This window comes from Morus notabilis, unplaced genomic scaffold (assembly GCF_000414095.1).
Source record: "Morus notabilis unplaced genomic scaffold, ASM41409v2 Scaffold825, whole genome shotgun sequence".
NCBI lineage: Eukaryota > Viridiplantae > Streptophyta > Magnoliopsida > Rosales > Moraceae > Morus > Morus notabilis.
In genome coordinates, this window is record NW_010358062.1 from 156,573 (window position 1) to 170,784 (window position 14,212).

At 37.8% G+C, this 14,212-nt stretch overlaps 2 protein-coding genes across 2 annotated transcripts in view; both read left to right on the forward strand.

The window, feature by feature from the left end:
* The first annotated feature begins 2,601 nt into the window (after positions 1–2,601).
* LOC21405137 (auxin-induced protein PCNT115) lies at positions 2,602–6,664 on the forward strand. Its single transcript, XM_010091501.2, has 5 exons — positions 2,602–2,870; positions 4,169–4,372; positions 5,476–5,648; positions 5,753–5,855; positions 6,056–6,664. Exons 1-5 carry the CDS (start codon positions 2,649–2,651, stop codon positions 6,386–6,388), a joined length of 1,035 nt encoding a protein of 344 aa, XP_010089803.1. The 5' UTR covers positions 2,602–2,648; the 3' UTR covers positions 6,389–6,664.
* A 3,212-nt stretch (positions 6,665–9,876) lies between these two features.
* The window catches only part of LOC21405138 (putative F-box protein At3g16210), a 6,937-nt gene continuing 2,601 nt past the window's right edge, over positions 9,877–14,212 (forward strand). The window contains exon 1 of the mRNA XM_010091502.2: positions 9,877–9,939. Coding sequence (XP_010089804.2) covers positions 9,877–9,939 — 63 coding nt within the window. The remainder of the gene's footprint in view (positions 9,940–14,212) is intronic.

Below are 14,212 nucleotides of genomic sequence, written 5' to 3' on the forward strand. Positions count from 1 at the left end.
ATATAAAAGTTGACAATAAAATATATTGATAAGAGGAAGAAATATGATAAAAGAAAATTATTTACTCAAATGTATAAAACTTACAAACCATTGGAGAATTAAAATCCAAACAAGTTCACTACACATATAGGATCATGTCTAGCCTCACCTAAATACTTTAGCCTAACTTGCACATAATTCCCATAAAATTCTAAAAAGAAAATATGAGAATAAGAATAAGAAGATGAGAGAAAAAAAAAATGTAAAAACTTAGACTAAAATTCAACAACCTAAACACCTTGACATGGCCCTATTTATAGAGTTTCTGGCCATGTCAAGAGTTGTAAACAGAAACAAGAAGAAAAGGAACGGTCTATCCAAATAAATTGGGTTTACAAGGCTTCAATTTGGTGGTAAAGGCTGATAATGGTGGAGAAATGACCCTGAGAAACGTTTGAACCGGAAAAATTGATAAGTGCAACAACTAGTACACGTGGCGCACTGTGATTCGCGGAGAGGAAATGTTACTGTGCAGGGACACGTGGCGCGCTGTAAGTGGAAGAGCTGCTGCACGGCGGGACGTGTGGCACACTGTGATTCACGGAAAAGAGAATTGGCCGACAGATGCTTCTGCTCGCGACACGTGGCGAATGCTGATTGGGAAGAAGCAGCACGCAGGACCCACGCGGAGAAGGAACGCTGAACACTCTGACGCGCGCGTGAAGGAGACTCGCCCGGGGAAAGATCCGTGCGCGCTAAGCGTGCGTACGCGCGAGGACAATTGGGTCCCACGGACCTGCGCCGCGGCAGAGGACGACACGTGGCGCGCTGGTGAGGCTCGCGTGGCTCGGCTCCAATCGGCTTGGCTGGGCGCTGATGGGCTTTGGGCTTCTCTTTTTTTCTTTATAGTTTTGGCCTAAGTGTCTTATTTTCCTACAAAATAAAATAAAATAAGTTAAAATAAAATACTTTCACAAAATATTAATTCCACAAAAATATTTAATTAAAACTCAATTTATTTAGCAATTATGAACAATTTAGGTGCACTTTCATGCACTTATCAGCACCAGATTCGCGCTGACATCCTCGTGCTGACAACCTAAACACCTTGACATGACCCTATTTATAGAGTTTCTGGCCATGTCAAGAGTTGTAAACAGAAACAAGAAGAAAATGAACGGTCTATCCAAATAAATTGGATTTACAAGGCTTCAATTTGGTGGTAAAGGCTGATAATGGTGGAGAAATGACCCTAAGAAACGTTTGAACCGGAAAAATTGAGAAGTGCAACAGCTAGTACACGTGGCGCGCTGTGATTCGCGGAGAGGAAATGTTACTGTGCAAGGACACGTGGCGCGCTGTAAGTGGAAGAACTGCTGCACGGCGGGACGCGTGGCACACTGTGATTCGCGGAAAGGAGAAGTGGCCGACAAATGCTTCTGCTCGCGACACGTGGCGGATGCTGATTGGGAAGAAGTAGCACGCAGGACCCATGCGGAGAAGGAACACTGAACGCCCTGACGCGCGCGTGAAGGAGACTCGCCCGGGGAAGGATCCGTGCGCGCCAAGCGCACGTACGCGTGGGGACAACTGGGTCCCACAGACCTGCGCCGCGGCAGAGGACGACACGTGGCGCGCTGGTGAGGCTCGCGTGGCTCGGCTCCAATCGGCTCGGCTGGGCGCTGATGGACTTTAGGCTTCTTTTTTTTCTTTATAATTTTGACCTAAGTGTCTTATTTTCTTACAAAATAAAATAAATTAAAATATTTTCACAAAATATTAATTTTATAAAAATATTTAATTAAAACTCAATTTATTTAACAATTATGAACAATTTAGGTGCACTTTCATGCACTTATCAACACCAGATTGCGCTCCCCCCCGCTAAATCTCTGGTTGACGCCGCGGAATCTCAGCCCAAATCTCGCTGTTCGAACTTTGTTGTGTTTATCTGGGTTTGTCTGTGTTTTTCTTTTGGTTTTATTTTGTTGTTCGAACTTTGCTCGTTCTTAGTTGTTGTTGGTTTGTTGCAGAGAGTGAAAAACACTGAGAACTGTTTGGTGTTATTCTTGAAGGAGAATTGTTTGGTGTTATTCTTGAAGGAGAATTGTTTGGTATTTGTTTTGGAAAAGATTTTTGGTTTTGATATTGTTCTGTTTGGTTTCATTGAAGAACTAGCTTTGTTTGGTTTTGATTTGTGATTTTGGTAGATCTGGTTTTGAATAGCAGAGGTAAAAAAATAAAAGAAAATGATTAATGATATGGGATTCTGGGTTTTTGATGAAAGGGAAGAAGAATTTTTATCAAGTTTTTTTTTTTTTTTAATTTTTGAAAGTGATAAAATTTTTGTTTTTTAGTTAAATTTTTGTTTTTTGTTTTTTTGTTTTTCAAACAACATTTCTAGTTAGTCCATTTGGCACGCAAAGTCTCTCTTTTGGCGTCTTTCTCAACTTTTGATCCACCTCTCCTTCTTATCTCCAACTTTCTCACTCGCACACAATCCACCTTCGCCGCCAACGACAATTCTCTTCCTTTCTCATATCAAATCAAATCAAATCACGGAGAAAAAAAAAATCTAACGTATTCTCTTACGCCATCTATGGCTCTTCCAAGCGCCTATTTAAGGCCAGATCAAGCCATCCTGAGACAAAACGCAGAAGAAAATAACAATGGCGTCGGCGACAAAAGTGAGAAGGATCAAGCTGGGCTCTCAGGGCCTGGAGGTCTCGGCGCAGGGACTTGGCTGCATGAACATGTCGGCCTTTTACGGCCCACCGAAGCCCGATCCGGAGATGATAAAGCTCATCCACCACGCCGTCGATTCCGGCATCACCTTCCTCGACACTTCCGATGTCTATGGACCTTTCACCAACGAAATCCTCCTCGGAAAGGTACTTGTTATTGGTCTATATTTGTTTAGCGAGTTCTTAAATGTATCAACAAGTCCGAACTTGTTAGTCCTTTGATTTGTTTTTTCGGAATTTTTATGGTAGGATTTGATTTTTAGCCTACTGGTAGGAATTGCCGTTTTAAACCTTGGATTAATTTTTCAACTGTATGGTTTGTGAGTAGGAGCAGATCTCTGTCACGCATGTTGGCTATTGAAAAATTAATTTAACGGTTAAAATAATTATTCTTAGTTTTTTATCAATAGAGTAAAATAGTAGTTTCTACTGTAGGAGGTCCTTTATTTTCTACCTATAAACTAGATGATGTTTCTATTTGTGTTCTGAAAGGGATTTTTTTTTCCTAACCACTTGATTAAATTCTCAAGGTCTGATATATGAGCGTGGGTATTCTTTTTTATGGTATATGATAATTATATTTTTAACGTGGATACACTTAAATGGGACCATTAAATTTTAATCGGTGGCTAAAAATACTTGTCTAACCAATCGGTGGATACACTTAAGGTCCGTAAGATCTGTGTAGTTCGCTGATTCGAGTTTTTAATTCGAGTTGAGATGTAACTTTGGCCTCGGTGAAATTCAGTTTTAAGTTTCTACAGTAAAAAGTTCTCAGAAAATATCACATCTAACTTTTTCTGCTACAGTGAAAAGTTCTCATAAAATGTCACATCTCAACTTGAATTGAAAACTCGAATCCGCGAAGTGAATTAGGCCTTTATGTGAGAGTTTTTACTGCAGTAAAAAAGTTAGATGTGACTGTTTCTGAGAGCTTTTTACTATAGCAAAACTCGAACTCTAAATTCAAATCGGTGAAATGAACGGAATTTGATGCACTTAACGGACATTTTATAATCTTATAAAACTTTTTCTGGGTTTTGAATTGATGCCAATTTATTTTTCGATAACCTAGTCTATTCATATCTCTCAATTTAAAGTTCCTAAAGATAGCTACTTTATGTCTTACGTAGAACATATTACTATATACTCTATTCTAAACTGCATGAACAGTCATTAGTCATTACTAAGAGACATCCTAGTATTTTTATTTAGTCATTCGAAGTTCTCTTTTATTAGTTTTAATAGCCGAAAAGAAATATATTTTTAGGACAAACCAGCTGAACATTGCTATTTTATCGAGTTCAAAAATTATTATTGACATATTTGAAAAGCCAAAGAAGGAAGTTGATACTAATGTGAAAATTTTAAGGATTTTTATCTTTTTATCTTTTTTTGGTACTTGGATTATTGAATTGGATTTGTTATTTTGTATAATTGGAAAGGCACTTAAGGATGGAGTCAGAGAGAGAGTTGAGTTGGCGACAAAATTTGGGGTCAGATTTAATGATCAAGGAAAAATGGAGGTGATTGGTGATCCGAAGTATGTGAGGGAAGCTTGCGAGGCAAGTTTGAAACGACTCGGCGTTGATTGCATTGATCTCTATTACCAGCATCGGATCGACTCTCGACTACCCATCGAAGTCACGGTTTGGATTCCTCATTTCTTCTAATGCTTTTCTTATGCTTTGAGGTTTATTTTTAAACATGTTATGTGCATAAAATCTTCAAATGTTTTGTCATGTTTATATTCTGTAGGAAGTAGGAAATCCTGATTATGAATAGTGTATATTTTTGGACTTAAGATTTCGTAAAAATTACATCAAAATCAAAAGTATGCAAGACTGACAAAACGTGATAAATATATAAAGGTGACAGTTTCATACTGCACGGTGGAATTCTCATTTCTTTCCCCAATTTGTGGATTGGGTTTTGTTCAATTGAGCCTGAAACCTAAGGGCGTGTTCCAAGCATTACCAAAATCTCTCCATTTTATTTCTTATTTCGTTGATGCTTTATGTCAAACACCTTAAGTTTACAATATTATTATTAAGTACACCTTAAGTTTATGTCAAACACCTTAAATTTAGGCGATGAAAAAAGAACGAACTTGTAGAGCTTTGTTTGAACCTTCAGATATGTATGAGATTGTTAGGCCTCCACCTCTCAAGTTCGTGTATGCCCGAAGGAGGAAGAAGGGCAAGCAAGAGCTGGAGAGTAATTTGGAGTATCAGTAGCTTCGGGGTAAGCGTTACGGTTAGGATATTCGACATTGGGATGTGGGATGGCAAGGGGATTCGTGTTAGATAGGAGGGCTGTGGCTTGTTAGTTACAGGGTTGAGAAGAAATGGCCTAGGCAAGGAATAGAGAGGGCATCGAGAATTTTACTGATAGGAAACGATCACTTGGGAGGCTAGAGGGTCCTCGAATTCCCCTACTATTTGTATTTCCGTTTTCTTGCTTCAATAAAAGGAACCAGACCTGTTTTTCTGGTTATTTTCCATTCAATTACGCCATTGTTCTTTCCTTGTCAACAATCATTTCCAAAAGAATTCCCAGGAACCTAACAGAGATTATGTTATTTTTGTATATTTTTACCTTTTGATATGATTTTTTTGACCGAATTTAATGTCCACATACATCCCCTACTGTAAGGGATACCCTACCATAGAAAGTTCTCCTTTAAGTAAACTTTAACACTTTGCATTTGTTATTGGGGATAAATGCCATTTAATTGTTTTCTTGTGAAAAGGTTGGGGAGCTGAAGAAGCTAGTTGAAGAGGGTAAAATAAAGTACGTCGGATTATCAGAGGCCTCAGCTTCAACAATAAGAAGAGCACATGCTGTTCATCCAATAACAGCCGTGCAATTAGAGTGGTCTTTATGGGCTAGAGATGTTGAGGATGACATAATTCCTACCTGCAGGTGAGGCTCATTAGTGGAAATATGTGTTCATATTCTTTAATTGGTAAGTAATTATACCGCGTTTATGATAATAATACTAATAAAATACTTTTCTTAATTTTCAGGGAATTGGGCATTGGTATTGTTGCGTACAGCCCTCTAGGGAGAGGATTCTTGTCCTATGGAGCCAAGCTTGTAGAAACCATGTCTAATGATGACTATCGAAAGGTTTTGTTGGAAACTTGGCTAGATTGATTGACAAATGCTGTGGGCATTATAAAACATCTTGCAGATTTTTCAATGGCCATTTCATTGAGCTTTGTTTTCTTTAAAACATATGCTTGGACAACTTTATGCTATCTAAGATTTCTTAAGAGAAATGAAGCCATTACATCGTGATCATGCTGAAATATGTTTACCTATTGCAGAATCTACCATGGTTCCGACCCGAAAACCTAGAGCACAACCAAAAGATAATCGATCGATTGAATGAAATTGCAGCGAGGAAAGGATGCACCCCTTCCCAGCTAGCATTGGCCTGGGTTCACCACCGAGGAAATGATGTGTGTCCTATCCCTGGAACCACCAAAATTGAGAATTTCAACCAGAATGTTGGAGCTTTGTCTGTGAAACTAACGTCAGAAGAAATTGCCGAGCTAGAATTGATTGCTTCAGCCGTGAAGGGCGGTAGGAACGATGATTCCATAGTTACTTGGAAGGAATCCGAAACTCCACCATTATCTTCTTGGAAATTCGAGTGAACTTTCACATATCTCATCGCTTGAACTTTGCCGCATGATTTCTTTTTTTAGTTTCTTTAGGCTCCTAAGAATAAAATGTTGTCAAGTGAGTGTCAATCTTGTTTGATCTTCAGCAGATAGAAATGCCACGATGTTTGTTGACCAATAAAAGCTCGAAGAGTTGTACGAGTTCTCAAGTAAAATATGCATCCAAAATAAATATTATGTTCATCAATGGTATTAGGTTTATAACCTCTATTGAGTGGAATTGTAACGGCCCGATTTTTCAGATTGTTACTAAATTTACTTAAAACATAATTGACTCGTCTTAATTATTTACTTGGTTTTAAACATATTCCTAATTATCAAAATCTTAGGAGAATTTTTTTTTTAATATAAACATAAAACTTCTTTTCTTAAAAGTATTTAAGGATTTTCTTGCTAAGAAGGGATAAACTAGATGGCAAGACTAATTTCTGAAAAAGGATTTTCAAAATGCATCAAATGAAAAACATGCTTTACTAACTAGATTATATAATATATAATATATGTAACTTGTTTGCTCGAGTAATCACAACTCAAAGGGTATGGAAAATTTTATATTATACTATTCATATTTAGTATATTAAAATACTATAAACGAATGAATATTTTAAGTTCACCGTAATTGACGTTTCTTCAAAATCATTATAAGTATAAACTTTAAAGTTTTCCGAGCACGAAGATTATGTCGGATTATTAATAAGAAAAGGCTTGAGACTTATAAAAACTTATAAGGTTCTTCTTAATAGGTTATTTTCAATCTAACATTAATTTCTAAACCTTTTAAAATAACGCTAACATCGTAATACGAAAATTATCTGTAAATGGTATCCATAACTTTACCTTCGTCCTGTACGGGCTAATCAATTCATTAATGTACGTGAGGTTTGAGATTTACTCGATTTGCATGAATAAACTAGTGAATGAGAACTTAATGAGTATAAATAACCTCAGAAAATATTTGCATATAATAACTCATATCAAAATGCATGACTATTATGTTTGGTTCATGTAGAATCATGAGATTAGAATAATTTTTAATTTACGTGTATTTTTTATGAGAAAAAATACTGTAATAAATCATGAACCATGATTCGAATTAAAGTACGAATCATCTTACTAAACGTCACCGGCCTATGCTTGTACTGCACCGGCCTCATACCAAAAGTTCCCTTTATTACCCAGAGGCCAAAACTCAAATGAACAGGTTCAAACTTCAAACGTAGTTACAAGCCAAAAAAAAAAAAAAAAAACGTTCAACCAGAGTGTGAGGCTAATCTCATAAAAACGACATTCACAGAGAAAGAGAAAGAATTCCTATACCCTAAAAAACATGTCATTTTGGGGCAACTAAAAGACTTGATTTGCAAGTTTAGATATTTATGCCCTGTTCACTTCGCTGATTCGAGTTTAGAATTCGAGTTTAGAATTCGAGTTGAGATGTGATTTTATGTGAGAATTTTTTACTATAGTAAAAAAATTAGATGTGATTGTTTGTGAGAGCTTTTTACTGTAGAAAAACTCAAATTCTAAACTCGAATCAGCGAAGTGAACGGGGTAATAGCTTCAGTCAATCAAGTACACGTGGTATTATCTTGTTGACCACTTTATTATATATTGGTTTGGTTCTTGAAGGCTCTAGAACCTTTTGCTCTCTCTTTTTTACTGTGCATTTCAAAGATAGAGAGAGAAGTATTCTTTGAGAGAGATTTAGTGAGAGAAATTCTAAAGATTTTTAGAGAGAGAAATTGTAAGTTTTGAGAATAAGAGAATTTGGGAGTTGTAGGATTTGTTCTTCTGAGAATTCATCTTATTGTTCGCTTAGTTTCTTTTCTTGGGATGAGTTTCTGTAATTGGGAAATCTTTGTATTGTGAGGAATTGAGTGTGTAATCTTTCTCTAATTAGTGGATAGAACTTTCTGCGGACGAATTCAACGGAAATGTAGGAATTTATTCCGAACCTCGGTAAAACAAATCTTCTGTGTTCATACTGTTTTGGTTTTATTGTTTCTTACAATTCCGGCGAGTTGGTGTTGGGATCGCACCAACACAGAGAATTTCAAACGAAAATATACATTGTGAATGGATCTCTGACGCCAGCTCTTCTCTTGTCGTGCCAATTAAGGTAAGCCTCTGTGCAAGAATATTCATCTTTAACCCACTTTTTGCAAGTGTAAATATTTCCATTACTGTTTTCTAAAAAAAAAAAATGGAAATTTGAGTCCTTTTGAGGATATAAGATTAATTAGTTGTTTAGTTGTGATTTCAACAGAAATTAGGACACAATGGACTTTTTGATCAATTTGGTGTATCTAAGGGTCTGTTAGGAAGCGATGAAATGATCTTGTTACCTTTTTTTTTTTTTTTCCCTTTTTTAGGGTTTTGGGAAAATCATTTTCGTGTTTCCTCTCACGGAAATTTTGGGATTTTATTTTGCTTCATGCTGGAGTAATTTCAGTTATTTTCCACTGAGATCAGTTATTTCAGTTATCATTGTATTTTCGTTTTGTTTCAGTAGGAACAATCTTAGCTATGTTGGAAATATTTTCAAGGCTTAGAAGTTTGAGTGTGGCAGAGAAGCCAAGTCAATACCCTAAGCTGCCAGAGGAGTTGATGGTGGAGATAATGTCATGGTTAGTGCTGGAACTTCGAGTCGGCGGGCTACCCGAAGCCCGAATTTTTTCAGGCTCGGGCGGGCATGCCCAATTCCCGCCCGCCCAAGCAAGAAATTTGGGTTCGGGCTCGGACAGCCCGAATTTGACATGTTCACCCTTGCCCGCCGCCATCTAACCACCGTATACTGCCGTTCGCTGGGATTTTTTTGAATTTTTCCGATCATGCCTGAACTGCCCGACCCAAAAATTGGGTGTGCCCGAATTGCTCGACCCGCTGCCCGAAAACTCAAACGGCTGTTTTTTTTTTATTTTGCCCGAATTTTTCCCGCCTGCCCGACCCGCCCGAGGTGCCCGAATACCCGAAAACGGCTAGTTTTTTAAATTTTGCCCGAAAACGGCTAGTTTTTTGAATTTTTACCCGAATTCTGCCCGAAAACCCGAGTTGCCCGAATACCTGAAAACAGCTAGTTTTTTGAATTTTGCCCGAAAACCCGAGTTGCCCGAGTTTGCCCGACTGCCTGATGCCCGAATTTCAAAAAACTAGCCGTTTTATCCCCTTTTTTAAAAAAAAAAATCATTTTTTAACCCCAAAATTTTCATATAAATACCCCCCATTCCTCACACATTTTTCTCACTCAAACTCTCTCAATCCCTCTCAATCTCTCTCAATTTCTCTCAATCTCTCTCATAATTTTTCTAAAGCTCTCTCTCTATCAAATTCATCTTATTTTTTTATAATGGATCCTTTTGGTTATAGTGGTATTCCCGTTGATGCCCAACACAATGTAGAAGAAGGGCAATTTCCCACTAATGAGTTTGTTACGCAGCAAATGCAATCTACTAATCCAAGCCATGGTGGACGTATTGGAGGTCGTGGTCGCAATAGTGGGCGTGGAGAAGCGGCGGCGAGTGCGAGTGCGTCTGCGTCTGCGTCAGCAAGTGTTGCAACCTCCAGGAGGAAATGCAAGCGTACCTCGACAGTTTGGGATCACTTCGAAATAATTGACGAGGTAGATAATGACGGTAACACTAAACATATAGCTCAGTGTAAATATTGTTTGTCTAAATTACAAGGCGACACTATTCACGGCACCACACACTTGAGACTAGTGCTGGAACTTTGGACGGGCCGCCCGTGACCTCCCGAAAAGCCCGAGGATTTGCCCAAGCCCGAACCCGACCCGCCCGAGATTTTTGGGCCGCCCACCCGAGCCTGAATTTCACCTTGAACGGGCCGCGGGCTTGTATTCGGCGGCCCGAGCCCGCCCGAATTGCCCGAATTTTTTAAACTTTTTTTTTCATATTAAGTTATTTATATATATATTAGTATTACAATTTATATATATATAACTTGGCAAGGAAAAAAGAGTGCAATCATTTTGTGACGAATTACAAATTGTACAAACTTACATTGTTTATTAAATTACAAATACAATGTAAAAAGTGAATACATATTTACAAAATATAAATTTACAATTTAATTTGAAGCTGAGGGATCGTCTTCAAAATTAAATGTTAATCGATTAAATTCATCGATCCATTCTTGGCTTGCCGGTGAAATTGTATCTTGTAGACGTTGATCGGCCCGATCCCAATCCTTAATGCAAACTAAGGCTTCAACAATATCCCTTTGCAATGCATTCTGGCGTTCCTCAAGTATTCTTCCTGTCGTACTGAAGGCTTGTTCGGATGAAATAGTGGAGACTGTGATCGAAAATATATCCATTGCCAATCGAGTTAGGATTGACAAAGTTAATGCATGTGCCCTCCACCATTGAACTAAGACAAACGATTCAGCCGCACTGCCGACTACTAAGCCTTCACTGAGGTACGCCATAAGCTCGTTGAAGCTGTTGTTGCCACTGCCACTTGTTAATGAAGATCCACTTCCACTCACAGCTTCCGTTTGAGTTGTCTTCTTCTTTGACCCGAAAACATTCAAGAATGAATGCAGGTTTTCATCGTGTTGTTGCGGTTCTTGTACTCTAGAGTTTGTGCTTCTAAACCTAATCTCATATTTACTATAGATCTCATATATTTTTGCCTTTATTATTGAAAATTGGTCCGTACAAGTGATGCCTAAAAATTCACCTAAGTTTTCTAAACCACTTTCTAATCCGTCTAATTTTAATCTAGGATCAAAAATTGTACCTAAACCATATAACAAAGGCAACTTAGACGAATATTTTTTAAATTTTTTTTCCATAGACTGAACAGGAACTCCTAAGATTGGGTCCTCACTATATTCGTGAAATAAAATACTAATTCTTAAAAGTTCTCCTAAAGCTAAAGGTGATGTTGGGTAGTGTGTTCCACTAAGTTTTAGAGTAACTTCATGAAACCTACCTAAAAATTGATACAAAACTTCAGTAATTTGCCAATCAAATTCATCTATATGTCCTACTCCTAATTTTGCACACATATAGTTTGTTATAGCATTCTTATAAGGGATGCATTGTTGAAGCATATATAAGTTGAGTTCCATATTGTAGGCATATCTAACGCTAATGCTCTAGGAGGTATATTTAATGCTTGTAAGAACCTAAACCAATCTTCTTGTCTTTGGTTACTACCTTGAATCCATGCAAGACTATCTCTAATTCTTTTAAGGTGATTACCCATTTCTTTTAAACCGGATTTAACTATTAAATTGATTACATGACATGCACAATGTTGGTGAAAATAGTATCGTCGCCGAATAGACTTAAATCATTTTCAAAAAATTCAATAGCTTTTTTATTGGTACTAGCATTATTTAATGTTATAGCCATTATTTTATCTCTTAATCTAAATTCATCAATTACATTTAAAATTGTGTTACATATTAAATCTGCGCTATGTGATCTTAGAATACATTTAAAACATAATATTCTCTTATCTAAATCAAATTCTTTAAAGTAATGTCCGGTTATAGCTAAATAATCTTTATTGGCAACGGCAGCCCAAATACCTGCCGTTAACGCAACGCACCCGCTAGTCGAGTATAAAAGGTTTATTAATGCATCTTTTTCTTTTTTAAATAATTTTAATAAATCTTTCCTAAGAGTAGTTTTTGAAGTGAATTATGCATTAGGATTGTGTACAACCTTAATATATCGTTGCCAATTAGGATGCTCTATAAAACTAAGTGGTTGATCTAAAACAGCTATCATTCGCGCAACTTCCATACAATCTTCTTGCGGATCGCATTTCCAAGTGGTTAGACCTCCGGTTGCGCGATCAAAAGATAATTATGTTTGGCGGAGTTCGGGTCCGCTAGATTGGCTAAGCTTTTGAAGACACTTTTCGGAGTGTTGTCTCAAGTGTGTGGTGCCGTGAATAGTGTCACCTTGTAATTTAGATAAACAATATTTACACTGAGCTATATGTTTAGTGTTACATTCATGATCCACCTCGTCAATTATGTCGAAGTGATCCCAAACTGTCGAGGTACGCTTGCATTTCCTCCTGGAGGTTGCAACACTTGCTGGCGCAGACGCAGACGCAGTCGCACTCGCCGCCGCTTCTCCACGCCCACTATTGCGACCATGACCTCCAGTACGTCCACCATGGCTTGAATTAGTAGATTGCTGCGTAACAAACTCATTAGTGGGAAATTGCCCTTCTTCTACATTGTGTTGGGCATCAACGGGAATACCACTATAACTAAAAGGATCCATTATAAAAAAATAAGATGAATTTGATAGACACTAGAGAGAGAGCTTTAGAAAAATTGTAAGAGAGATTGAGAGAACTTGAAAGAGATTGAGAGAGATTGAGAGAAATTGAGAGAGATTGAGAGGGATTGAGAGAGTTTGAGTGAGAAAAATGTGTGAGAGATGGGGGTATTTATAGAGAAATTTTGGGGTTAAAAAATTATTTTTTTTTTTTTAAAAAAGGGGGATAAAACGGCTAGTTTTTTGAAATTCGGACATCGGGCAGTCGGGCAGCTTGGGTTTTCGGGCAAAATTCAAAAAACTAGCCGTTTTCGGGCAATTCAGGCAACTCGGGTTTTCGGGCAGAATTCGGGGAAAAATTCAAAAAACTAGCCGTTTTTGGGTTTTCGGGCACCTCGGGTTTTAGGGCAAAATTCAAAAAACTAGCCGTTTTCGGGTATTCGGGCAATTCGGGCACCTCGGGCGGGTTGGGCAATTCGGACAGGCGGGAAAAATTCGGGTAAAATTAAAAAAAAATAGCCATTTGAGTTTTCGGGCACACCCAATTTTTGGGCAATTTTCGGGTCGGGCATGGTCAGAAAAATTCAAAAAAATCCCGACGGACGGCGGTATACGGTGGTTAGACGGCGGCGGGCAAGAGTGGACATGTCAAATTCGGGCTACCCGAGCCCGAACCTGAATTTCTTGCTTGGGCGGGTGGGAATTGGGCCTGCCCGCCCGAGCCCGAAAAAATTCAGGCTTCGGGCAGCCCGCCGACCCGAAGATCACGGCACCACACACTTGAGACGACACTCTGAAAAGTGTCTTCAAAAGCTTAGCCAATCTAGTGGACCCGAACTCCGAAACACAATTATCTTTTGATCGCGCAACCGGTGGTCTAACCACTTGGAAATACGATCCGCAAGAAGATCGTATGGAAGTTGCGCGAATGATAGCTGCTTTAGATCAACCACTTAGTTTTGTAGAGCATCCTAATTGGCAACGATATATTAAGGTTGTACATTATCCTAATGCACAGTTCACTTCAAAAACTACTCTTAGGAAAGATTTATTAAAATTATTTAAAAAAGAAAAAGATTCATTAATAAACCTTTTACACTCGACTAGCAGGTGCGTTGCGTTAACGGCAGATATTTGATCTGCCGTTGCCAATAAAGATTATTTAGCTGTAACCGGACATTACTTTAAAGGATTTGATTTAGATAAGAGAATATTAGGTTTTAAATGTGTTCTAGGATCACATAGCGCAGATTTAATATATAACACAATTTTAAATGTAATTGATGAATTTAGATTAAGAGATAAAGTAATGGCTATAACATTAGATAATGCTAGTGCCAATACAAAAGCAATTGAATTTTTTGAAAATGATTTAAGTCTATTCGGTGACGGTACTATTTTCCACCAACGTTGTGCATGTCATGTAATCAATTTAATAGTTAAATCCGGTTTAAAAGAAATAGGTAATCACATTAAAAGAATTAGAGATAGTCTTGCATGGATTCAAGGTAGTAACCAAAGACAAGAAGATT

Coding starts and splice junctions, on each gene's coding strand:
- LOC21405137 (XM_010091501.2), top strand. CDS start 2,649: ATGGCGTCGGCGACAAAAGTGAGAAGGATCAAGCTGGGCTCTCAGGGC. Junction 2,871..4,168: donor ACGAAATCCTCCTCGGAAAG/GTACTTGTTATT, acceptor ATAATTGGAAAG/GCACTTAAGGATGGAGTCAG. Junction 4,373..5,475: donor GACTACCCATCGAAGTCACG/GTTTGGATTCCT, acceptor TCTTGTGAAAAG/GTTGGGGAGCTGAAGAAGCT.